This window comes from Schistocerca americana, chromosome 2 (assembly GCF_021461395.2).
Source record: "Schistocerca americana isolate TAMUIC-IGC-003095 chromosome 2, iqSchAmer2.1, whole genome shotgun sequence".
In the NCBI taxonomy this organism is placed as follows: domain Eukaryota; kingdom Metazoa; phylum Arthropoda; class Insecta; order Orthoptera; family Acrididae; genus Schistocerca; species Schistocerca americana.
Window position 1 is genome coordinate 866,825,587 of NC_060120.1, and position 27,631 is coordinate 866,853,217.

Consider the following 27,631-nt stretch of genomic DNA (forward strand, 5'->3'; position numbering starts at 1 on the left):
CTATATCTATAATTTCTTTAACACTGAATAACAATGGCGTTAAGTCCTGACCAGTATTAAAACTTTTGTCCACACAGAAAGCTACCTTACTCCACTGCCAATTATGTAGTATGTATGTTTCCATCAAACTCAGCAAAAGCTGAAAGCCTGATGCGACATGACACTACAGTTGCTTTCAGTTTGTGTTAAAAGTCAAATCAGATGGACCAACTCAACGGCCTATGATGTAAATTATTAGCTGTCTAATGATATATTCTCAATGTTATTGGCTATGAAGATAGTTACAATGTTGTTCGTAATGAAGATAATTACAGCAACACTATGTTTTTAAACTATACCGTCTGAATACGCCACCAGCTGTTTTCATAGTATTCTGGGTTATATAATATTACTTGAATAGAATCTTTGACTCTGAATAGTAATAATCTCTGCCATCACTATCATAAGATCCAAAGACATTCTGTGCATGGGTTTTTAATCTTTGTTGTCATCTTTGTTTCCTCTAGCTTCATTAAAAAATTTTAAAAAATGTCATCTTTGTCAAGATCTCATTTTGCTTTTCTCTCTCTTGGAGAGCTAGAAAGTATACAAATATGCAATGGCACCCATGTACACCATATTCCCTGGTACAATGCAATAGTGGGCCTGATGGCCCTAATCAGATCAGGTTGAATAAATATTACAATTACTGTTCCGAAAATAAACCACTAGGCTCAACTGTTATTAAAGTAATCTTATACAGTTAATGTTCTTGAGGCATATTGAGTCTCACCTTTATCTACAATAATGATGTAGATTGAAGCAATGAATTAACATTTGTATCAGTGCTGGGATTCGAACCTTAGTCTTCTGCGTACTAGGCAGATGTACTATCTGTTGTGCTACACTGGCACACAGGAGATCCTCGGCAATACTGATGCAAGTTTAGAACAGGAACAGAAATTGGCTGAGGCGTAAATTGGAATTTGTATGGGAGGGGGGACATACTAGGGGTATGTCAATGCAACTGCAGTAGCCATAGTGCCAGTGTGGTGAAGCTAGCTGCGCATCTGCCCAGTAAGCAGGAGACCCGGGTTCAAATCCCAGTGCTGGTACAAATTTTGATTTTTTGTTTAGCCTGCATCGTTATTGTAATTATTATATATTCTCTTTTATATTCTGTGGTTGGGAGATGGAAGTACTCATGTAATGTGTGATATTGTGTGCATACCTGACAATGCAACAAATCGAAACATTGAATCATCATTCTCTTATAATGGTTCTGAACCTGCAACATTGTGATTTCTTCACAACTTTTTAAAATTTTAACTGACAGCATAGCCATTTATACTTCAATTTTATAAGTCTTGGATAATTTACATCACATCAAGAGTAGCAGGCAGTGTTCTGTACTCAAGAGCCTTAAGTACTAACAATTATACATCTTTTTGTTTACTTTACAGATATCTGGCTATATTTTTCAGTTACAGAGATGTTTTATGAAAACATTTCAGAACCCTTTCCATTTATTTTCCTCCACCTCTACAACACAAAGCTTTCAGTAATAAAGACTGAGTATCAAAGATGTACGATACCTGCAGTCGAGCAAGATAGATGATTCAGCACTGTTGCCAAGCACCGTATCAGTCTAATTTAGATCAATACCGAACTTCACTCAGCTAATCCAAATTCTGTATTATACAAGGGTCACTCCAAAAGAAATGCACACTATTTTTTTTTTAAATCCATCTTTTATTCTGCATGTTTGAAAGTTTTACAGCGTGTAGATACATCCTTTAGGAACATTATTTTCATTTCTCCACATAATTTCCATCCCTCTCAACTGCGTTACGTCATCTTGGAACCAGATCCTGTATACCCGCACGGTAAAATTCTGGACCAACCTGTTGGAGCCACTGTTTGGCAGTGTGCACAAGGGAGTCATCATCTTCAAACCTTGTTCCACGAAGAGAGTTTTTCAGTTTCCCAAAGAGATGATAATCACATGGAGCCAGGTAAGGACTGTAAGATGGGTGTTGCAGTGTTGTCCATCCAAGTTTTGTGATCGCTTCCATGGTGTTTTGACTGACATGTGGCCGTGCATTGTCGTGCAACAGCAAAACATCCTGCTTTTGCCGATGTGGTCGAACAAGACTCAGTCGAGCTTGAAGTTTCTTCAGTGTCGTCACATATGCATCAGAATTTATGGTGGTTCCACTTGGCATGATCTCCACAAGCAAGAGTCCTTCAGAATTGAAAAACACCATAGCCATAACTTTGCCAGCAGAAGGTGTGGTTTTGAATTTTTTTTTTCTTAGAGTGAATTTGCATGATGCCACTCCACTGATTGCCTCTTCGTCTCTGGTGAAAAATGATGGAGCCATGTTTTATCACCTGTCACAATTCTTCCAAGAAATCCATCTCCACCATTCTCATACTGTTCCAAAAGTTCGCTGCATCCATTTTTCTTGTTTCTTTGTGAGCCACTGTCAACATCCTGGGAACCCAAACCGTTTTTAATGCCAACACTTTCAGTATTCTGCAAACACTTCCTTCCCCTATTCCAACGTAGCGTGAAAATTCATTCACTGTGATGCGTCTGTCAGCAGTCACCAATTCGTTAACTCTCTGCACATTGTCTGGAGTGTGTGCAGTACGAGGCCTGCCGCTACGAAGACAACCCTCAATATTGCCGTGCCCGCTTTCATCATGTAACCTGCTTGCCCACCGACTAACTGTACTGCGATCAACAGCAGCATCTCCAGATACCTTTTCAACCCCTTGTGGATGTTTCCCACTTTTGGAGTGACCCTCGTACAACACAGATAATTTGTACGTAGACTCATTTTCTGAACTCAGATAAATTTTGATCACCTGTCTCCGGTATTTACATAATTGGCCCCAAAACTTGAAACCAGTTACAATATCAACTGCATTATCTGAGTGTGACATATACAATAAAAGAATTTTCTTGAAGTTCTTATTCAGAATTTTCCTGTATGTTAATTCAACACCATCCAGTTGCTGAAATAAAAAATTATGATAAATTTTGAATGTTTTGTCTTCCACAATAGTTCAAGGGAAGATGATCTTATCACAGATACACATCTGATCTTGGAGGAGGAGCAGATTAGTGTTTAGCATCCCATTGACACTGAGGTCATTAGAGTGGTGCACAAGTTTGGATCAGGGGAGGACAGGGAAGGAAATTGACTGTGCCCTTTCAAAGGAACATTCCTGGCATTTGCCTAAAGTGATTTAGGAAAAACATGGAAAACCTAAATCTGGATGACCAGACACAGGTTTGAACAATCATCCTCCTGAATGCAAGCCCAGTGTGCTAACCACTACAACTCACCTTCAGGGAATTCAAAGATCGCATAAACAAAGAGCATTTAACCCTATTCGATCTCGAAAGGCTCAAAAGGACTTTTAGTGCACAGGTTAAACCCTATACGGATTATGAAGCAGAACGGATTCCCAATCCTTTTCCAGCAACTGTTTATTGAAATCCCTGGAGCAGAAATATGTCCCATGTGATTTGAAATGAGCACGAATTGTTCCAGATTTTGAGGAATGTCACAGAATAGAAATGTAATAATTCAGGCATATTTTTAGTATCAATTTCTGAACTGCTGCTGGAATATGTTGTCTGTCAATTTGTTGTGTCGGCCAACTACACCCTTAGTAAGAATCAGCATATATTTTTAAAAGCTGTGTTCAAGTGAATTTCAACTTGCTCTAATTGCTCATTACCCCTGGAACACTGTGGATAGTAACACCACAATCTAACACTCCTCCTTAATTTACTATACACTGCGACAACAGCCCTCCAAGTGGACAAAAAGCTACACTTCTGAATATGATATCGGATGGGTGCGAATACTATTGTTTATATTCATTTGTACTATAGTTTTTTATGCTAAGGAGCATATATAGTGGCAAAAAAATCAACAGTAACGAATAAATGACAACACGTTTGAATAAATGACAACACGTTTGTATTTATTTAGTTGTCTAAGGATCCTAGGAGGTATGAAACAATATATTACACAACAGCTTTTTTATGGTTCTCTTGTAATGTACAAATAATTGATAAGGAATGTCATCTTCTTTAAATAAGACAGAGAGAGAGAGAGAGAGAGAGAGAGAGAGAGAGAGAGAGAGAGAGAGAGAGAGAGAGAGAGAGAGAGATTCACTCAATAATAAGAAGTTTTTATCACTACACTTCCAGTAAAACCTGCGAATGTATGGAAGGAAATACCTACATTATTTAATGTACCAAATAAGCCACCACAACCATGCTGATGCGAAAAAAATGTCAAAAGCGATAAAACTTTTTACCAATGTAGAAGAAAACAATTCCACAATTATTGCTACATCTGAGCCACAAACAACAAGAAGCTTAAACACATTCACTTTTGAAGCAAATGTAATTAAATTTACAAAAATATTCGTGTATCAGAAAGACGAGTGAAGTGCAAGAATGTGCAAATCATTAGACTCGTGCAAAATTTTTACGTGTCACGTAAAGTATCACAAACAGAACAGACAACAGAAATATAACTTCTCATGCATGAAATTTGTGTTTATATTCTCTAGCTTTCAGAGGAGTAAGCTGCAATTAGACACAAATCCAAACATTTTCTTCCTGAATAAACTGTAGATTATGTCACTGTAGCAGTGAAATTTGGTCGTTTTTACATTTATTTCATGATCATTCGTATCTTTTGAAAATTTACTATTGCTTGGACACAAAAAAATAATAGTTATTTCATTAATTACCTACTAGCATAATTAAAGACAAGCATTAATCTTACGACTGGCTTTGTCATCACTAGGGGTCCTAGTGTCATTCCAATTGTAAGACGGTAAAAATTTTCACAGCACTGCATCTTGTGACTGTACACATTAGACTATGGTAGCACTGTTTCTCTTGAATTCTGCAAAGGCTCTTTAAAGTTTTATGTTGCCACTAATCTAAAAATGTGTTTTCATAATTCCAGATTAGAGAAATGACTGGGTTAGACAGTTCCTGTTATTGAAAAGTCAATGAGTTGCTCTCACTGAGGCCCCAGTCTCAGAGTCAGAAGCAGAATCTCATGTATGGCAAGGGTTCAAAAAGTATTGCAACATTTTTTCTTGACTAATTTAAATTGAAAAAAATGCAAACTTTGTTGTGGGACATTGTGGAATATTCCCACTTCAGTCCCTACTTTTTGATGAAGTTCCGATTGACGGCGGCGGTATGCATAGCCTTCAAGATGGCATCTGTAACTGAGGTGCACCCCAAGCAGAGAACTACCAGTGATTTTCCTCTGGCAGTAAACCAGAGCATCACAGATACTCATAAGCGCTAGCAGAATGTCTACGGAGGTCTGCAGCAAGCAAACATATGATGAGTTGTTGGGTGAGGAGCCTGTTACCATCGCAACAAGATTGTGCAAACCTGATCTCTATGGAGTGGCGCCGCACCACATCTCCTCAGAAGAAAAAGTTCAAAACCACACCCTCAGATGGGAAGATCATGGTGACAGTCTTCTGGCACTCTGAAGGGGTTATTCTGTTTGATGTCTTCCCTTGTGCAATGAATCATTGTGAAGTGCATTGTGCTACTTTTAGTAAACTGAATAAACTAATTCAGTACGTTCATCACCACAAAAATGTAAACAAAGTTCTCCTTTTCCATGATAATACAAGGCCTCACAGAAGTCCGCCACCCAAGAGCAGCTCACAAAACTTTATTGGATGGTTCTTCCTCATCCAACCTGAAGCCCAGATCTCACACCCCGATCTTCCCGCCTTCCATCGGTTTGACCCCATGAAGAGTGCACTCCATGGGAGGCAGTATGTGCATGACAGGGAGGTTATTGATGCAGCAAGACATTGACTCTGACGTTGACCAGCAGAGTGATACCACGCAGGTGTACAGGCCCTCCCAGTAAGGTGGTGCAAGGCCATCACACTGAATTTACATTATGTTGAAAAATATGGTCTTGTTAGCCAAAAGAGTGGGGAATAATATGGTGTATTGGAATTCTGAATAAAACAAACCTGCTTTCAGAAAAAAAGGGTTGCTTTATTTGTTGAATACCCCTCGTATCTTACAGAAGTGTGACAAGATCATTATTATTTCTAATATGTCCAGAGAGCCATCCATGCCACCATATTCATTTTTATTAACTGGTGAATAAGATGAAGAATTCTGTATGCATTACTTAGCTACCAATATAATCTGTACATTATTAATAAAAGATAACGATTTATGATGCTTGCACTGTTCCTGCACCTGAAAATGCCTTGCGTACAATTTAATTTTAATGCCATAACATCTCACACTATCCTACCACCATTTCTATTGGACTGACGTTGAGGAAGTGCTGAATTACTAAGTTTAAACAAATAAAACATAACTACCTTCCTGCACAAAAATGCATTTTGTATTTTATACATAATGTTTTTTCCATCTTGCAAATAATATACAAAACAATCACACAAATTTTATCTTTATTCCTTGTAACTATTGAAAAAATGTGAAGTAATGATACACTGTTCCAAAAACAAGAACAATTAGGGATGGCACTTCAAAGTTCACGGATGGTATACTAATGATTGCATTCCTTCAGTTTGTCACAATGCTAGATTTGAAACTACAGTAGCATGTGCCAAGCTAAGAAGCAGAGGATTTCATTAATTTTTACATAACTTTCAGTGTGTTTCAGAATTCTATAAGATGATGTGATTCTTGAGTTTCTCCTGGCGTATTTGATAATCAAAATATCCACGGGTATGCTGCCGGTCTATAGTGTCCAACGGGCACAATATTTCGGCGATCATACATGTCGCCATCATGTCATATGCAAAATCATTAAACAGGTCGAAGGCTTCAATCCGGTCACTCGTGGACCTGTTTGGGGTGGCAATATGAGACAGTAAAAGCAGTGCTGTAGTTTTAAATTTCCTGTTTAACAAATCATTCCTGTAGGAGGCTCCTATAAACTTACTGTCATTTGACTCTCGCACAGACTTCTGCATAGAGAAGCAACTGACAGGGTAGAAAACAAATAAGACACCAGGTGAAGATGGAATTTCAAAACGGTTTTAGAAATAGTACTCTGCGGCATTGGCTTAGCTAGCATTTATCATGAATCTCTCACCCAACACAAAGTCCCAAGCGACTGGAAAAAGTGCACTTGACTCAGGTATATAAAAAAGATAAAGGAATGGACCCAAATAATTACAAAGAGATATCCTTAAAACTGATTTTCCACACAATTCTTGAATGCAGTCTGTGTTTGAGTGTAATAAATTTTCCTGGGGCAGAAAAGCCGCCATCAACAAATCACCACAGATTCAGAAAGCATTGTTTCTGCTAAACTTAGCTTGCCCTTTTCTCATATGATGACCTGCAAACCACTGATGAAGGGCAAAAAGCAGATTCCATATTCCTAGATTTCTGGGAATCATTTGGCACAGTGACCCACTGCAGACAGTTGACAAAGGTCTGAGCACACAGATTATGATCCCTGATAAACTATGTGATCAAAAGTATCTGGACACCTGGCTAAAAAAGACTTACAAGTTCGTCGCGCCCTCCATCGGTAATGCTGGAATTCAATATGGTGACGGCCCACCTTTAGCCTTGATGGCGGCTTCTACTGTCGCAGGTATACGTTCAATCAGGTGCTGGAAGGTTTCTTGGGGAATGGCAGCCCATTCTTCACGAAGTGCTGCACTGAGGAGAGGTATCAATATCGATCGTTGAGGCCTGGCATGAAGTCAGCATTCCAAAACATCCCAAATGTGTTCTATAGGATTCAGGTCACAACTGTGTGCACACCAGTCCGTTACAAAGATGTTATTGTCATATAACCACTATGCCACAGGCCGTGCATTATGAACAGGTGCTTGTTCATGTCGAAAGACGTAATCGTCATCCCCGAACTGCTCTTCACCAGCGGGAAACAAGAATGTGTTTAAAATAGTCAATGTATGCCTGTGCTGTGGTAGTGCCATGCAAAACAACAAGGGGTGCAAGCCTCCATGAAACACACGGCCACACCATAACACTATTGCCTCCGAATTTTACTGTTGGCACTAGACACAATGACAGATGAAATTCACCGGGCATTCGTCACACCCACACCCCGCCATCGGATCGCCACACAGTGTACCGTGACTCATCACTCCACACGTTTTTCCACTGTTCAATCACCCAATGTTTATGCTCCTTACAACAAGCGAGGCATCATTTGGCATTTACCAGCGTGATGTGTGGCTTATGAGCAGCCGCTCGAGTATGAAATCCAAGTTTTCTCACCTCTGGCCTAACTTACACAGTACTTGCAGTAGATCCTGATGTAGTCTGGAATTCCTGTGTGATGGTCTGGATAGATGTCTGCCTACTACACATTACAACCATCTTCAACTGTCGGCAGTCTCTGTCAGTCAACAAACGAGGTCGGCCCATACACTTTTGTGCTGTACGTGTCCCTTCACATTCCCACTCCACTATCACATTGGTAACAGTGGACTCGGAGATGTTTAGGAGTGTGGAAATCCCGTGTACAGATGTATGACACAAATGACACCCAATTACCTGACCAGGATAAAAGTCTGTGAGTTCCGTGGAGCACCCCATTCTGCTCTCTCGTGATATCTAATAACTACTGAGATCGCTAATATGAAGTACCTGGCAGTATGTGGCAGCACAATGCACTTAATATGAAAAAAGTATGTCTTTGGGGGTGTCTGGATACTTTTGATCACATAGTGTGTGTGACCAGCTCGAGTACTACTTACATAACAGAACTGTCACTGACAGTGTGTCTTCATCTGAATGAGTAGTATCATCAGAAGAGCTCCAGGGGAATGCGATAGGATGGCTCTTATTCTCAATCTACATAAATGATCTGACAGTGTGAGCAGCGATTTATGATTCTTTGCTGATAACGTTATGGTGTATGGGAAGGTGTCATTGTTGATTGACTGTAGGAGGATACAAGATTACTTAGAATTTCTAGTTGTTGTGATGAACGGTAGTTTGCTCTAAATGTAGAAATATGTAAGTTAAGGCAGATTAGTAGGACAACAATCCTGTGACATTCGAATACAGCCGGACAGAGTCACACTGATTAAATAGTTAGGCGTAATGTTGCAAGCAATATGAAATGGAATGAGCATTTATGGTTGGTAGCAGGCAAAGGCGAATGGTTTACATTGTTTTATTGGGAAAATTTTGGGAATGTGTAGTTCATCGATATAGGAGATGGAGTACAGAACAAATGTGGCTCATTCTTGAGTACTGCTCAAGTGGTTGGGGTCCCCACCACATTGGATTAAAGGGAGACATAAAGCAGTTCAGAGGGACGCTGTTGGATTTGTTACTGGAAGGTTTGATCAGAACACAGAATTATGAACATGCTTTGTGAACCCAAATGGGAATCTCTCGTGGAAAATGACACTCTTTTCACAAGGCGTTATTGAGAAAATTTAGAGAACTGGCACTTGAGGCTGTTTGAATGATTCTATCGTTTCTGATAAGTGAAATATGGGCTCATACAGAGGGTTATAGACAGTCATTTTCCTGCACTCTACTTACAACTGTAACAGGAAAGTAAACGACTAGTAGCGGTACATGGTGTCCTCTGCCATGCACTCTATGGTGGCTTGGAGAGTATGTATGAGGGCTGATCAACAAAGACTGAGGTTGACTTTTTCCTGTAGCTTCTGTGATAGTTTCCTTTCTGTACCATGAATATTTGAACAGAGCGGGTTTTGTGTGTAATGTCCACAGGTGGCAGCATTCTCACTTTGGTAGGTTTGTAGTAATACTTTATTTTTGTAGATGTTCTTTGGATTTTGCATATCAAACAATCTAGGTGACGTGAGACGAGCAGTATGGTGTAATAAAATTCTGTGTTCATTTAAACCATACAGCCACCGAACTTACAAAAAGCTGCAGCAAGTGTATGTCACAAAATGATTTACCAGCATGCAGCACTGCCTGGCACTACTATTACAACAGCATACTGCACTTCAGTACTGGCTGAGCCGAAGAATCATCTTGCAAGGAAACAAGCAGAACTCTCTCAGACCGGGTGGTGGCTGCATTATAATAAAGCATGGCCTAACATCACAAATCAAGTAATGCAGTTTCTGGCTAATTCAACATTACCTGTGTACTACATCTGCTTTACAGTCCCAACCTTGCAACCTGTGATCTTTTTAACTCCCATCACTAAAGGCAAAGCTTCAGGGCATTAAATTTGAAAACTCTGAAGCATTGCTCATGGAAAGTGAGGCAATGCTCAAGGACCTGACACAGAATGGTTGCAACACGTGTTTCAGGACTGGCAGAGAAATTATAAAAAGTGCATACAAGTAGGAGGGAAGTACTTTAAAAAATATCATGTAAACATTAAAGTGTAATAATAAATGCCTATGACAAAATCAGTCTCAGTCTTTGTTGATCAGCCATTGTATGTAGTGTACATGTAGATGTACAGCTTTTACAGAAACCAGACTGCAGTTATGAGTCAAAGGACACGGAAGGGAAACAGTAGTTGAGAAAGAAGACAGTCTTTTCCTAGTGTTATCCAATCGGTACACTGAGCACACAGTAAATGAAATCAACAAGAAATGTTGAAAAGAAATTAAAGTTCACAGACAAGAAATAAAAACTTTGAAGTTCACTGATGATACTAAAATCCTGTCAGAAACAACAAGGGACTTGGAAGAACAGATGAATGGAAAGGATATGTCTTGAAAAGAAGTTACAAGATACGCACTAACAAAAGTAAAAGAAGTGGAATGGAATGTCATCAAATTAAATCGAGTGATGCTGTGGGGGTTATATTACGAAATGAGAGACTGATAGTAGACGAGTTTTGCTATTTGGAAAGCAAACAAACTGATGGTGGCCAAAGTAGTGAGGATACAAAATGCAATCTGGCTACAGCAAGGAAAGCATTTCTGAAAAATATGAATTTGTTATTATTTAATATAACGTTAAGTTTTGGGAGTCTTTTCTCAAGGTGTTTATCCGGAGCGTAGCCCTGTATGGAAGCAAAGCAAGGATGATAAGCATTTCAGATAAGAATAGACGCTTTAGAAATGTGGTGCTAGTGAAGAATGCTGTAGATTAGATAGGTACATCATGTAACTAATGAAATGATACTGAATCAAATTGGGGAGATGGCACAATATAACTAAAAGAAGGGATTGGACGATAGGCCACATTTTGAGGCATCAAGGAATTTTCAGTATGGTTTTGGGGTGTGTGTATGTGTGTGTGTGTGTGTGTGTGTGTGTGAGAGAGAGAGAGAGAGAGAGAGAGAGAGAGAGAGAGAGAGAGAGAGAGAGAGAGAGAGAGACATGGGAACAAGAGAATACAATCAGCAGGTTCAAACAGATGTAAGATGCAGTAATTATTCAGAGATGAAGAGGCTCACACATGATAGATTTGTGTGAAGAGCTGCACCAAACCAGTCTTTGGACTAAAGACCACAAAAATCTTTGAGAATTAACTACGAACATAAACTGGAATCATTATACAAGTATTTGCTTATAAACCCATCCATTCCATTGAATACTGTAAAAACGCATAATTTTTTAATGCATGTGAGTGGGTGAATTTGAATGTAGTTAAGCTCAAATCAATGTGCATAAAACACAGGTAGTAAAATTTAATGCAAAATGTTAATGGTCTGTATGCTGTCAGACTTTCCACTGACAAAGGGCATTATGAGTTAAAGGGCATTATGAGTTAAACTAGTTTGTGCCACCTCACAGTGAGAGGCCACATTTATGATCAACGGAGCAAACTAACAACTAACCACCTTCTTCAAATAACTTGAGGGAATACTGCCTGGTAAGTCTGCCGAAAACCAACAATATTTCTGACAGGTAATGGGTGCAGTCCTAAAGCACTGACTGCACACCAACCAGTGCAATGCTGTCAAACGGTAGCAAGAAGGCGCTGACATGTGCATCAATGGAAAGACCGGGCTGTGCCACACCTCCAGGAAGAGACAGAGTTCAGTGTCCCCTGTCAAGCTGACTTAACCAGCCATCCATCACTGGCCGAGTCCAGTTTGGTTGCAGACTCTGAGAGCATCAATAGTAATAGGTACACAATATTTAGACTGCATTCTGCGAGTAGGAATAGTGCGTAACAGTATTTCCATGTAGAAGGCACAGGAAAAAAGTTCAGTTATGTTTCTTTTATTTTTAGAAATAAAGAGTCCTATTAATCCAGAAGTGTCATTTACAGGTCATTTTGGATTCCTGCCACCGGTCATTGCAGCTTCTCTCCTTCCTTATTTGTGTCAGTGCTGATTCCCACAGTAGCCGACACAACATAACCCAAATTATCATTTTAAGGCATCTTACAACTCATGCCTTGAAAATGACGAGGACTACCCGTCAAGAGTATCAGAGTTCTGGATGGACTTTCTGGCTGCATTCTCATGAGTTATCAAAGCATAGCACACACTGGGAAAAGCGTAGCACATTTATTAGTGCCACTCGAACATATTTATGAGCCCCCCTCCCCGAGGTGCAAAATAGTGGGTCACTCATACGGTTGTGTGTGCAGGGACACTGTTGCAATGAATGAACCAGTCACCTGATCGCCAAAGTTCCGGGCATTTCCTCTCCACACCCTCTCGTAGACAATTAGAACGTCCAAATAAAATTACTGGTTAATACTCTGGCCAGGAGGCACAAATTTCCAGTGCACGGTTCTACGAACATAAAAAAAAGACAATGTCTTCTCATTCAACCTCACTTGCATTGCTGTTTTCGGTCTGGGAGAGTTGGGAATCCCCCACTGGCTTCACGGTCACTTCGTTTCTGAATTATACATGTAAGGCCAACTCTTATCATCTGCAATGAATTCGTTCAAAAAGTTTGGATGACTTTCAATCTGTTTTCAAGCCCTGCCACAAATTCATGCACAAGGTTTTTTGCTCCTGTTTGAGAAGATGCGGAAGAAAATTCAGTGGAAACATCTCTGATGTGCAAACCATCATTAAAAATCCACTGGCATGAGCATCAACTCACACCCATCTCTGTTGAAATTTGATTAATCATGAAACGATGATCCTCGTTGATTTTTTCAATGTTTTCCTCATTTAATGATGTCACAGGGCATCCAGACTGAGGTTGGTCTTCAACACACATCTCACCACGTTGAAAGCATCCAAACCAGTCAGAAACTAGTGTGCAACTTATAGCATCTTCCTGGATAGCCTCTTGAAGCATTTGGCAAGCCTCTGCCGCCGATTTTTTAGGCAGGAAACAAAGTTTCACACACTCTCTTTGTTTTTTTAAAGCTGCCATAACAACTCCGTAAGCAGAACATGTCAACTGTCAGAGACACCCATTCACCTACACACTGACACCATCTGCACAGTTCTTTCGTGAAGATATCTACTTACCCATCTAGCGGGGAGAACTCTGTACCTCATCTACAAATGGCAGCGCCTTCTCAGTCCAGTTCCCCCCCCCCCCCCCCAACCTCATATTTAGAAATTACACTACACAGTTTACACAGATACATTCACAGCTACACTTCTGGGACAAAATATTATTGACAGCTGAATGAATAATTTAGATGCTCTGTGATGAAATTATACAGTTATGAAAATTGGCAATAGGCCAGCCTGCAGAAGAGAGATCGTCTCCATCTAGCAGTAACCTGCAGCTAAATGCTTGGAAACAAAACTGTTGTGGCATCAGATTTAGGCAAGCCAAGGGGTATGCAAGCCACGCGACAAAGTAATTTTGCAGTTGGGCACTGCAACAGTGCTATGCAGCACCCTGCAACATGGCATTCTACCATTAGTGGTGGACTAGAATGCTACATGCTGTCACACAATCCCAGATCACGTAAGAAACAGATCGCCCGATCGCTTGGTCTAGCAGGCAACCCTTGTCAGGGAACGGCCACCAGGCGGCAACAGCGTCACACCCTTACTTGTGGCACCAACCACTAGATGGCACTCCGTTCTGTGGAATATGTGGCAACATCGTCCGAATGCATGCAGCTCTCCACCATTTGACGTCTGTAAAGTACAGCTGTTTCTGACATAACAGTGGTAGTGGATCGAGTGGTAATGCCGAGAGCCTGCAAGTATATCAACTGTGGAAGGAGTAGACCGACAAATCCTGAACTAAAAATGTAGTAGAACTGTCTCAAAACTGAAAATTATAAAAAATATGTAGTTTATTCATATTGTATTTAAGTACCAAATAAAGACTCTCTGTTAGGCTGCACAAATAAGTTTCGTTGCCTTTCCTTGATCACTCTACCGCATTTAACTAGAAAGAAGTAATGTGTTAAATCTGAGCAAAACAGTACTGCTTGTGACAATAGTAGATGTGCTGACCGCAAAGTTAAGATGTTTACCATCACAGAATTTTTTTACTCACGATATTTAAAGTTTCATAATAATAATTTTTTTCCAAGATATTGTTGTTAAGTACGTACATGAAATTATATTCCTTTACAACTAACAGTAATCATATGCAAAATGTGATTATACTTAAGAACTCTTACAAAAATACTTAGAAACGATGCAAAATCTGTTTCTTAAACTTATTTACAGTCTCAATGTGAAAAATATATTGTCGTTATAACTCACCTAATCCCTATAGGTACTCTATGCAAAATAAATAATTATGTCGGTAATGTCAGCATGCGAAACCCACTGCTCAGTGCAATATTTGTCAGTAAATTAACTGATTATATTTCAAAGACGTTGATAAGATTTTGAAAACTTTCTAGTGTTAACCTGCACGTGGAGATCTTTTTTAACACAATAATCCGTATCAGAAGAGCTGTATAACAAAGAGGAAATAGACGGCATGGAAGGAGAGTGTAAAACCTATGCGACTGCAATCCAGTCTGCATTTAAACGGTAATTTGCGAGAAATGTTTGTGTGTTACTTTTCATTTATTACATTTCGCATATGATTGTGAGAAATATCCCTACAGTAGAAATAAACTTGGTATGTATAATTACAGGAGCTAATCTACATTCTTCGATTGAAAACTCGGGAAAAACCACAGCCGATCATGAGCTACAGTCAGCTGTGTGGACGAATGCATTTCGTGTGCAGCGCTCTAGCCGAACACAAATCAGCGTCATTCACGTCACCAAAGATACAGCGTTGCCAATTCCGTGACATGGACAGTCAGTCAGCATTGTAGCATCGCCTGCGACATCTGTTAATTGATGGGAAAACTATTTTTATGGTTGTCTGTTCCGCCGTAAGGACGGTCAATCTGTTTCTTAAGTGATCTGGGACACAATGTAGCTTTTCTACAGCTGGCTATATGATGAGAGCCTGCTTCCTGTCATAATACACCTGACCAGAGCAAGTATATATGCTCCCAGTTCAGGCAGTAGTTGCATTCCTGCTGCACAACACATTCGACTGGCACAGTCTCCACACCAGTTATTAGTCAATTGTGCAGTTAAGCTACAACAGCTTCATCACGCAGTGTCACTAGCTAGGCAAACCCACTGATCTATAACTATCAGCTAACCCTGGTGGCTCTGGGCTTCAAACAGAATCTGCCGAATGAGTCCAGCCAATGGACGTCATTGTCTGACACTCCAGCCACTCTCCACTAGTCCTTCGTTCAACTCAAGATGCCTGAAGGTTCTTGTTAGTTGCCTTGGGCAGTGTGCAGTGCACACTAGCCCAACTACAAAGCCTTGCTGAGGTGCAGAGCTGACAAATGGCCTGTGTCAGCAAGGACGCCATTGACAGTAGCCACGGTTACACTGTGTACGTCACTCACTGCCCACCAGCTACTGTCAGCACCTGTGTCACAATCGTTGACCTGTATAAGAAACATTAAATAACAAAGAATGTTTTCATTTAGGTACGCATTCTTGACTCCACACTTGCCACAGCACCAGAGATTCCGTCCTACAACTCCTTGCATGCGCCACTTTGTAACCAGAAGTGGCCATCCTGTAACTCTGCTGCTCTGTACAGCTGTAACAGAATCTTACTGGCTGCTAGCAGTTAATGGATGAGGATGTGCACAACTGCTGAAAACAGGGCCTCTGTCTTCTTATGCGACATGGACTATGCTACAATGCTACTGCATGCAATATTATTTAATCACTAAGGTAGGCAGGAAGGGGACAGAAATGAGCTGTTACTTTAACCTATGTTAAGCAATACAGTCAGTCCTGATAAAAAAGCCAATACCCAATTTCTACATTAAACAGCTATCAATTGTCACTGACACCTTCAGATTTATGGGTTTTTTTTTTTCTTTTTTTTCCTTTCTTTTTTCTTTTTTCCATCCAGGAACAGGGAAAATGCTGATTCCTGTGACATATTGTTAAAGACTGCTGATTTTCCATTATCTCACTACAGATCACAGATTTTGCATTATTTTGTTAAAAACCTTTTAGTTTTGCATTGTTCGTTACGTAATCATTTAAATGAAATTTTCCTCTCACAAGTAATTGCTAATGTGGTGTTTTCCAAATTAGTTCATGCATCTCAGTGACAAGAGAGAAAAACAGCTGCTCAGACATCAGAAAAAATTGTAAAACTATGTAATACAGCTTTAAGTTAGACGTAACAGTCACAGGGTGAAGTTCAACGAAACTGACAAACACGAAAACATTCTATTGCTTTTTTTACCTTTTCCTTCACTTGTTCAGAAGCTCCAGATAGGCCACGAATTTGAAGAGTTTCTGCAGCTCTAAGCAAAGCTGGCAAATTTTCTTGTTCTATGTTGACCTCGCCTTTATACATGAAAGACAGGAGTGATTCCAACTCAGAAAAATGAACATCTTGTAAAATAATTACAGGATGCTGGCACGGATTAGTCTGTAATGTAATGAAGAAATATGAGTGTCTTGCTAGGAATACTAAACTACTTTTATTTCATCAATATTAAGTTAAAGCTTACAGGCAACATTAAATAAAATCAACAAACAGTGTAGCAAAAAATTCAACAAATCAACATATACATGGAAAGATTTACTTGCTGTCAAGTGGTGCTACAATATTAACAATTTCTTTGAAAGTTATTACAAATATCTTAATTATTAATACCCTTAACACACAGTTGTTCCAACACCAAAAGGAAATGAAATTGTAAAGCTATGTAATACAGCTTTAAGCTGGACATAACTGTCACACGGTGAAGTCCTCTAAGACGCTAATTATTTTGCAACAAAGTAATGCCAACATTTACCACAATCCACATTTCACCTCATGATTTACACAACACTAGTTACACTAGCCTACCAATGAAGTAAAATCTTGTAACAAACTGGTCAAAAAAGTTATTCAGGAGTGGGCAAGAAATGACTGAATGTGCCTTATGAGGCCTTAGGAGAGTGCAGATTTACTTTTACCGCCATTACATGCAAACTTCCTGTGGTCTAATGGATATAGGGAAAGAATTTCTGATAAAGGAAAATAACTGTCTATGCGAGTTATGAAAGTGGTGCTAAACTTTTTTAGCTGTTTTTATGCAGTACACACCCTAGTGCCGTAAGGTCTAAGCTACTTTTGAGGCAAAGCCTAAAGAAGAAAACGAATATGATGATGAAGAAGAAATGGCTTAAGCAGCAAGAAACTGCAAAAACAATGCAGTAACACAGAAACCAATAACTTAGGTGTACTATTCTTCAAGAAGCTCGAGTGAGTAGCAAACAGTGAGAGAAATAACAGTTAGGTGGCTTCCTGAGTGATTAGCTTGAACATTTTTGCATCTAATGTAACTGCATAAAAAACTGAGGGGGAGGCAGATGTATTAATTCACTATAACTCATTCATGTTCTTACTATTTGCAGATGCAATCATGGCAAAAGTACTTCTTGCATCACAAGGAGTGTATACTGTAACCTCCTCTGCCACACACATGCCCCGATAATAACTCTTTCCACCCTCCACCATTTTTCCCACGAATAAAAAAATTGGGTGCAGGAGAGGGGAGGAGGAGAAAAGCTGTAGGGGATAGAGAGATGTTCAGTGAATAGTAAAAGCAGCTGTTGTATGGCTATTGCACAGAAAACTATGCCACCCTTGTCCACTAGAGTTTGATGAGCATTCCTGTGATGCACTTGTGATTGCTAAATGGATTCATGACGAAATGCACCTTCTTCTTTGAACTTTCTCTATCTCTATTTATCTGAACTACAAATTGGCCCACTCTAATCAGGAATAATCGAGGATCAGTGAAATGAAGGTTTTCTTATGCCATCTTTTTTGTACATGAATAAAATTTCTTTATGATCCACTCAATGAATTTCAGCCTGCAATACACTTTTCTTACAACTATTTCGATAACTCCGGATTTTAAGTTGTTACTCTTTGACCCAATAGCACAAACAATAGATACTTGAATCTATTTTGCACATGTTACATTTATGGTGCGTGCAAAAATGTAATGACTTCAATTTTTTTATGTTAAAACTCAGTTTTTTTTTACATAGAACAAATGATGTTAAATTTCCACATCTTTACTCTTCATATCTACATATTTTTCTCAATGTAGTCACTTTGGTGATGAACACATTTCTTTCAACGAGAGTCCAGTTCGTTAATGCTGTCATTGTAGACTGTTTGACTGTGTTGGCAGAGCCACAACCTTACCTCTGCTTGCATTACTTCACCACTATCAAACTGAAGTCCTCACAGGTGTTCTTTAAGTTCTGGGAACATGAAAATCGGGTGGGGCCAAGTTGGAACTGTATGGAGGATAACCAATAACAGTGAATCCAAAAGTTGGATTCTGCAGACATTGCAATGCTTGTGTGTGGTCTGACATTGTCATGCTGAAGGGGAGAGTTCTCCATGTGTGGGCAAACACCGAATTCGAAACTCGATTACAACAAACTGATTCTTATGCATCGATGTAGCTATGTTTCACACTTCCATGTTACATGCTATAATTCGAAAACCCATAATGGTAGAGGGCTGCAAATATATAGACATGAAGAACGAAGATGTAGAATGTTACTAACATTTATTTAATTTAAAATTCCTTAAGTGTTTTCACATTAAAAATTTGGAAGCAATACTTTTCCGCATGCATATTTACGTTGAGGTTCAATTTCCAATCCCTTCACTAAGTTTGCAGGTCTTCTTGCATTTCACTACATTTTTAAAGCATTGAAACCATCTAATAACCAAAAGCATTATCTGAGAACAGTCACTGATGTTATCCATCAGAAAGTCTACCCTATAACATTTCCTCACAATACTGTTTCTCATCTTATGACTCACTAATAAAACTGTGAAGTTCTGTCTACCAGAAGTTTTGAATCAAGTCACAAAACTGGTCCAATATTCTGTAAGCTCAAATTTTGTTCACTAGGCAAAAATACAAAATTGCATCAAATGCCTTCAAATACTTACAAAACTTAGCATCAGCTTGGGTGGTCTTATCTATTGCTCTCTGGACTTCAGGGAAGAATAGAGCTAGCCAAAATTGCTGCTTGAAGAATCCATGTTGATTCGTTTATAGGAGATTTTCATTCTCCAAAAAGATCAAAATAGGTGAATATAAAACTTATTTATTAATTGTGAAACAGACTTATGCCTGTAATATGGACCTACACCCACAGACCAGAGTGTGAGAGGTTTGTGATGATAGTAATGTGAGCATCTTAGTAACCCTGTTCGTGACAGAACATGTAGTTACCTTCTACTGCACCTGCACTGTTACAATTGGTTGTAGACGGTTGATAGTGAGACTTGAGGAGTGACAAGCATCCTCAACAATAACAGCTAACTCTGGTTTAGCCTTCCCCCTTTAAGCTCATTCTGTCTATAAAAGATACAACTCATAGGCACAAGAATGTGCATTTAGAGGTACCTTGGATGCATTTACCTTCCACTGTAAAATGAGTCATTTTACTGGTAGTATTTTATTCTTCTTTTTTACCTTCTTATAGAGGTGGAGTGATTGAAGGCACAGGAGAGGATGGGGGTAGGAGGTGGTTGGTGAAGAGATGGAGTGACTTACTTGTTCTACTGAGAAGACTAATAGCATCTTTGGTTGAATCACCTGCTGATTCACTGTGTAGGACAAGTTCAGTGTGGTCTCAAGGCTTTGAGCCCTTTCTTGAGTATTTATGCTTTTTATTGCCTGTTTTTCCTCAAATGGAGACTATGATTACTTCATATTGGGAACACACTGTTTGTATGTTCTTTCATCTTCTTTAATGGATTAACTTGTGACTTGTGGCAATGTGTAAGAAACAATTTATTTAGCAATAAGTTCCTCAATGCATGTGCACTGGCAGATACCAATATTTGTGCTGACTTCAGCTGCTGAAGTCAGTGAAGAGGAATTCCTGATATGTCAAACTGGCCACTATGGAAACAATGATATGAATATGGGTGACATTGGATCCAGACACTACTTCTTTACTTCGGTGTACAATATTGGCTTGTAACATCGATCTGTTGCATTTTCTATTCCTCTATAAATGTTGTGCAGTCTCAAGTCTAAATGGTACAATTTCCAAAGCAGTTCACATAGAATAATGACACACTACACATTTTTCTCTTCATGAACTGAATGACTCATTTTTTTCATATGTTGAAAACTATACAGGTTTGTCCACAGTGCTGATAATTAAAACAGGATCTACAACCTATATGAATATGAGTTACCATGCCATTACAGATCTGAACTATTACAGAAAACTGAAGGTCAATATGAAAGTGTCGGTATTCTCAATCTCATGATTAATAGCTTTATGAAACTTTTAAATCAATTCAATACTCAGTACAACCAAACATCCTTCCATGATTTACGGGTGCTGTGCAGTACTGCATTGAATACATGTGATGAAATCACGCATGTGACATTTGTCCCACATCACTTGCATTTAATTCAGCTGGCAGTTCCCTCACTTGCTATCGCAGGGGAGCAGTCATCAAGTGAGATCTCACAGGCACATGACCCTGCAATGTGGCTAAGCAAACATGGCAGCTATGTACATGGCAACACAGCATGTGGTGTAGTGGTGAGTGAAGAGAGTGCATCTGCAGTGTTTCAATATGAGCCAAGCACACATCTGTGTCATTAAGAGAGGTAGTATTGGTCATCTTCAGCCACTTCCACCAAGCTGTGTGGAATTTTCTTGATCACTGCCTTGCACTCTGCAGCTAAGTGAAGTTGACACAGATCGACAACATGCCTGCCTCTATTGCACAATTTTTTAAATTATGTGGTAGTTTCTAAGCAGAGTAACATGCAGATCTGCTTGGCTTGGCAGAAAGAAGACACTGCCACCAAAAACATCCAATTTTTTAAATGTTTGCCTGATTTTTAGTGCTCCAGCAATACAATGTGGCCTTTATTTAGAACAGTGACAATATGAATAAAATCCTTTCGGGTTTAATCACTCTGAAGATAACCACCACAAAGATGGTTGAAACATTGGTTTTATAGTTATTTTGGTGTTTGATAATGATATGGTCTAACAACAAAAATATTTTATTGACACTGAAATTGGTTGTACAAGTTTATGTTCTTAAAACAGTGACAACTTCTCAAACGATGCCTCCTCATTTCTGACAGAAATAGTCCTTGCTTAAAAAGCCACCCATTAGAAAAACAATGGGAATCGTAAGAATATAACAAACCTTTCCATATTCCAAAAACACACCGGAGTATGCCTCTATAAGATCTTAGCAAAACCTGTGCTGTACTATGGCAGTGAACCCTGGACAATAAAGGCAAATTATGTGAAAAGACTAACATCCTGTGAAATCAAATTTTAGAGATGAACAGTTGGTTACAAACAAATAAAGATGTGTTGAAGGAACTTAAAATGGAACCTACCATACATTATATTCGAAATTACCAAAACAACTGCAGAAAACATCTACTATGAAAGAGCTCAAGAAGAATTCCGAAATTCATTCTATATTACCACCCCAATGGTGTAAGATTGCTAGATTGATCAGTGTAAAGATGGCATGATAACTTCTCGATGAAAGTGTAACTGGTCAAGAGGCCCAATACTTAGAAGAAGAAGAAGAAGAAGAAGAAGAAGAAGAAGATGAAGATGATGATGATGAATTAAGTATCGTTCACCTTAAGAGCTATGGGAATACAAAATCACTCTACAGAGAGGTGAGCACTATTCGGACAAGCTTAACACAACTGAGGTACACCAGGTACCCGAGAAGTTGTCTGATACTGAAAGTTATGCCTCAGCGGCCATCTGTCCCATCAGCATATAGAACACCTTCAGACTGAGGTTTTCTTTGATGACATTTTAACAACATGCAGCAGACCAATGCGACATCAGATAGACAGCTGATTCCCTTGATGAGCTGTTAACAGGGTTCATACAGCAACCACCAGGAGTTTCCCCTTGTCACAGTGTGAAGTTCTGTGACTATTCATTTCTGTGTATCAATTCTCACTTGGTTACTGAACAAAACTTGATGGTACTCAATTTATTTTAATTAGTTACACAACTTCTCTAAGAACTGAGTTAAATGATCTACACATGAAGTGTGTGATTGTTCCAGATAAGTCTCAAGGTACTGAATTACATTTCGTATTTGTTTTCACTGTATTAGAACTCTATTTAGCATGTGTATTAAGTTTGTAAGTTCGGCAACAGACTGCGACAAGGTTTTTACCTGCCTCCCAATAAATACAGTTAACCTACGACATTCAATGTTCCACCATCATGGCACATGGTGGTCCCTGGAGAAAGTCCTGAGATAACGTTTATAGAGGATTGTTAGCACTGCCCAGCCCATGTCTCAGGAAACTTTAAGTTAATCAGACCGAAACTGACCTAGTTTGCTGAATACTTTTAGTGTTATTAATGACACTGTAATCATTGTTATCATATAGCCATGAATTTAAAATTCAGCTTCGGTCTTCTTAAGTTTATTTACAAACGTTTCTTGTCTAGAAACTTAGCTGACTGCATCTAAGAATGCTCAAAATGATACATCAGTCACAGCTGCCGCTGGAGATGACACTACTTCATTGCATTTATTGCTACATGATGGTGCTGATTTTTAACCAGACAATTCAGGTAACTTATCATAAGTTGATGGAAGCAAAGATTGGATATAATCACAGGAATCGTCATCAAATTTCTGCTGGTGACAGACAGGCAATTTTTAACATTTTCTGGGAAACAGTGTCATGGGATCAGAGGAAGATTTACGTAATCAGTCTTGTGAACATAATTCCAACCAAACATCCAGGGAAGATCACTGGTGAATTATCTGAGAAAACATCAAGTATGCCAAACAATATTTCTCAATAGTCTTGGCATTAAAGAACAGACAGTGTGATACTGACTGGAGCCTGGGACGAGCCCTGATTTAGAATCGTCACGTTCCTGAATAAAACAAACAAAGAATAAAGATGAGAAAAGTTTTGTAAAACAATTCCTCGACTGCCTTCCAAAACTGCCAACACATTACTGGAGGAAGCCCTCCTCCAAGCTATATCTTGAGCCTATTCTACAAAGTAAACAACAGCTGTATGGATTCTACACCAAAAAATGTAGTAAGGAACGGGTTTCACCAATAAATCTTGCCACTTTAACTTGACTTTCGAAAAGGGTAACCTTAGCTTATTTTCTCCCAAAAAAGACTAGTGTGTCTTATGTTGTTATTGCAGTTACAGGCTCAGAAACTCAAGTTAAGACATGTGGAAGCCACACATACAACAGAAAGAGCATTCAAGGTTGCAGAAAGGCATCCAGCATATGCTCTGCACAGTCTACACCATGAACTTTCAGGCCTTGAAAGTAGTGCCACTTTTACAGGCAAATGCAGTTTATTATAAAACAAAATTGGCTGTCCATAACTTTACAATGTATAATTTAGAAAGTCATTGTGCACTGTGTTACTGGTTTGATGGAAAGCAAGGTGAATTGGTTGCTTTGTGTATCACAGACAACTGTCTAAAATGATTAAGGAAAATCCTGTCCCAGTCATTTTGCATTCTGATGGCTGCGTGTATCAGAGTAGAAACATGATACTATCAAACGGTCTTTTAAGATTAGCAATTTAATTGATTCAGGAGCATTTATTATGTAATAGTTTTCGGAGAAAAGTCGTACTCAGATGGAAAGTGAATCACTTTGCAGTTCCATCGAGTACAAGCTCAAAGGAAGTGAAGTTACAGTTCCTAGTCAATATGCTTCAATATCTAAAGAGGTGAGAAGAAAGCCACAACCTTACGAAATTGATTAGCTAGATAATTTCTTTTTCTCTAACTGCACAGAGAAAATTATTGATTGAAAAGCTGAACCAGAAAGAAATTTTAATATGTGCATTACAAGAAACAAGGTTTTTAGATGAAACTGCTTTAGATTTTGAAAACTATCGTTTATTTAAAGGAAAACCAGGTAAAATCTTAATGAAACAAATGCCATACCTGCGAACAGCATTTCTGGTACATCACTCAATTTTAGATTCAGTTACTAACTTCTACTCGAGTTCTGAGAGACTATCCATTCTTGAGATTAAATGTAAAAACAAAGGATACTCTATAATCAACTGTCATGCACCCATAAACCAGGACAACAAAAATAACCCGGAGAAAGTTGAAGAATTTTGGGAGATACTTGAAATGGAACTGGATAGATGCTCAAAGAAGAACATAAAAATGTTAGTAGGCGATTTTAACGCACAAATAGGAAGGGAGAAAAAATACCATGGAACAGTAGGCCTCTTCCCAGGTCACAAAAGAACTTCAAAAAATGGAGAAAGGCTTATAGAGGTATGTAGGCATTTCAACTTGAAAATAATGACAACACATTTCAAAAAGCTGAGCCGAAAAACTAAAACATGGAGATCACCAAATCCACTTCTCGGAGAATTCCAAATTGACCATGTGGCTATCTCACTTCATTGTCAAGAAGAAATTCAAAACACTAAAGTGCTGAAAAGCCTTGATGTTGATTCAGACCACTATTTGACTACGATTAAATTCAGACCACTCCCATTTCGAAAAGAGAAGAAAACCTTTTACAAAATTCCAAAATATAACACAGAAACTTTAAAAAATGAAGAAATTAAACAACGGTTTCAAAGAGCATTGCACAAAGATAGCGATGGCATATCCACAATAAATAAGGAAGCGGGATGGGAGGAGATCAAAAATGAAATAGTTGAAATAGCAAAAGAAAATTGTCTCGTGAAAAGAGTAAGAAGACATCCATGGTGGGACAATGAATGTGATGAGAACCTGGAGAAGAGACAGAAATTGTGGCAGAAATGGAACTCCACAAAAGATCCTCAAGATCTTGACAATTTTAAAATCCAGAGAAAAGAAACAGCCAAGCTTTTCCGTAATAAAAAAAGAAGACAATTTCAGGATAACCTAGAACAGATTGAGGAAGACTTTAAAAGAAATAATTCTAGAGATTTCTACAAAACTTTTAGAAAACAGCTAACCAAATACCAATCCCCAAATTTATGTTTTAAAGATGAAGAGAACAAGCTAGGTTTGACAAACAAGACTAATTGTGAAATATTAGCAAAATATTTCGAGAATCTACTAAATTGTGAACCACCCAAAGATAAAATGAGTTTTGAAAACCACCGAAATACTAATACCGAGTCAAAACCTCCAGACGCTGAAGAAATAAAACACATAATACACAGTCTAAAAAACAATAAAGCCCCAGGTGAAGACTCCATAGTACCAGAAATCCTAAAAATAATGGATACCAACCTCCCACAAGTTTTGGAACATATGTTTAAGAAGATCTGGGACGAAGAAAGAATTCCTGAAGACTGGCAGTGTGCCCTGATACACCCACTACACAAAAAGGGGGATAAGATGAATGTTAATAATTATAGAGGGATCTCGCTACTACCAGTAGGATACAAAATTTTGTCAAGGAAATTACTTCAAATCGTGGAGCCAGTTCTGGATAAAAAAATAGGTGAATATCAAGCAGGTTTTAGACAAGGTAGATCCTGTGTTGAACAAATATTTAACCTGAAAACACTAATTCGTTACAGAATCTCAAGAGGCCAGAGATTTGCAATAGTATTTGTAGATTTCAAAAAAGCATACGACTCGGTAGATAGAGAAACATTACTGAAAGTATTGGAAGAATTTGGGGTCGATAAGAAAACAATTCAAATTATCAAACAGACGCTAACAAACAGTAAGGCCAAAGTTAAATTTATGGGTGAAATTTAAAGGAAGTTCGAAATTAAAACAGGTGTTAGACAAGGTGATGGTTTATCCCCAATCCTCTTCAACTGTGTACTGGAAAAGATATTGAGAATATGGAAAGAAGAACTCAAAGGCACCAAGAATGACATCAGAATTGGAACAAAAAAAGAAAAAATAGAAGTGGACTGTTTAGCTTTTGCAGACGATCTGGCAATAGTTACAGAAAACGAAGAAATAGCTCAGAACTACCTGGAGAAACTACAAGAAGTTTCGGCCAGAGCTGGACTGCAGATTTCATTTGAAAAAACCGTGTATATGTCTAATCATAGAAATAACAAGAAAAATCTTATTACTAAATACGGCAATATTAAGAGAGTAGAAAAATTTAAGTATTTAGGTGAAATAATTCAAGTGAATGGTTTAGACAAGAGTGCAAACCAGGCGAGAGCAAGGAAAATGGAATTTGCTTTTCAAAAAACCAAAGACATATATAACAAAAAAAACATTTCGATTCAAGCTAAATTAAGACATTATAAAACTGTCATTAGACCAGAATGCCTGTATGCATCGGAGTGCCTAACTCTTAACAAAAAGGGGGAAATAGAAAACATGGAAAAGAAAGAAAGGAAAATTTTGAGAAAAATATTAGGACCGAGAAAGATTGGAGAAGAGTACAAGCTAAAGAGTAATAAGGAAATATACAAAACTATTGAGAAAGTGAGTGAGGCAATGCGTAAACGCAGACTAACGTTTTATGGTCACCTGTCGAGGATGGATGGAAACAGACTAACAAGAAAAGTGTTTGAACATAGTAACAGGAACGAAAAAACCAACAATAAATGGATACAGATGGTGAAAAAGGATTTGGCCTATTTTAATGTCACCCGTGAGTCAATCAGGGACAGGGAAAAGTTTAGACAAATAGTGAACGAAATTAAGTGTTTTCCAGAAGAAACGAAACTAAAGAATAATAACAGGAAATGGTCGGAAGAGCGGAGGAGGAACCACTCGAAAATGATGAGGAAATATTGGGAAGAGAGAAAAAAAGATCAAAAAGCCGGGCAAGTGAATTGTTGAACGTGGTCCAAAGATGGCCGAAATCGAAAGAAGAAGAAGACAGAGAAAAGTATGTGGCTGCACAACTCAATCAGGCCTGGTACAGCTACAAAGAATGAGACAACAGTTACGGACCTGAGGGCGATGCGTACCATTCAAAATGTATTTTTTACTACAAGCGTACTTTCAATGAAATGTGGCAAGAAATACTAAGACGTCCGAGAAAAATTCTGGAAAACTTTGCTTCCTGAAACTATACAAAGAAAGCCTGAAAATCAAGAAAGCCAAATGGAATCATTTATGACAACTTAAAGCTGTTGTTCCTTAAGGATTGTTATTATGACAACATTATTTTAGAATGATGATCTTCTTGGACATTACTGTTTCAGGAGTGACGGTGAGGTGTAGTTCTTTGTT

The 27,631-nt window shown here is 38.6% G+C and overlaps 1 protein-coding gene across 2 annotated transcripts in view; it reads right to left on the minus strand.

Moving 5' to 3' along the window:
• LOC124595715 (protein tramtrack, beta isoform-like) overlaps positions 1-27,631 on the minus strand; it is a 182,087-nt gene that overhangs the window by 133,783 nt on the left and 20,673 nt on the right. For both annotated transcript variants that reach the window (XM_047134582.1, XM_047134581.1), the window contains exon 3: positions 16,657-16,845. In XM_047134582.1, the coding sequence (XP_046990538.1) occupies positions 16,657-16,845 (189 nt within the window). The remainder of the gene's footprint in view (positions 1-16,656; positions 16,846-27,631) is intronic.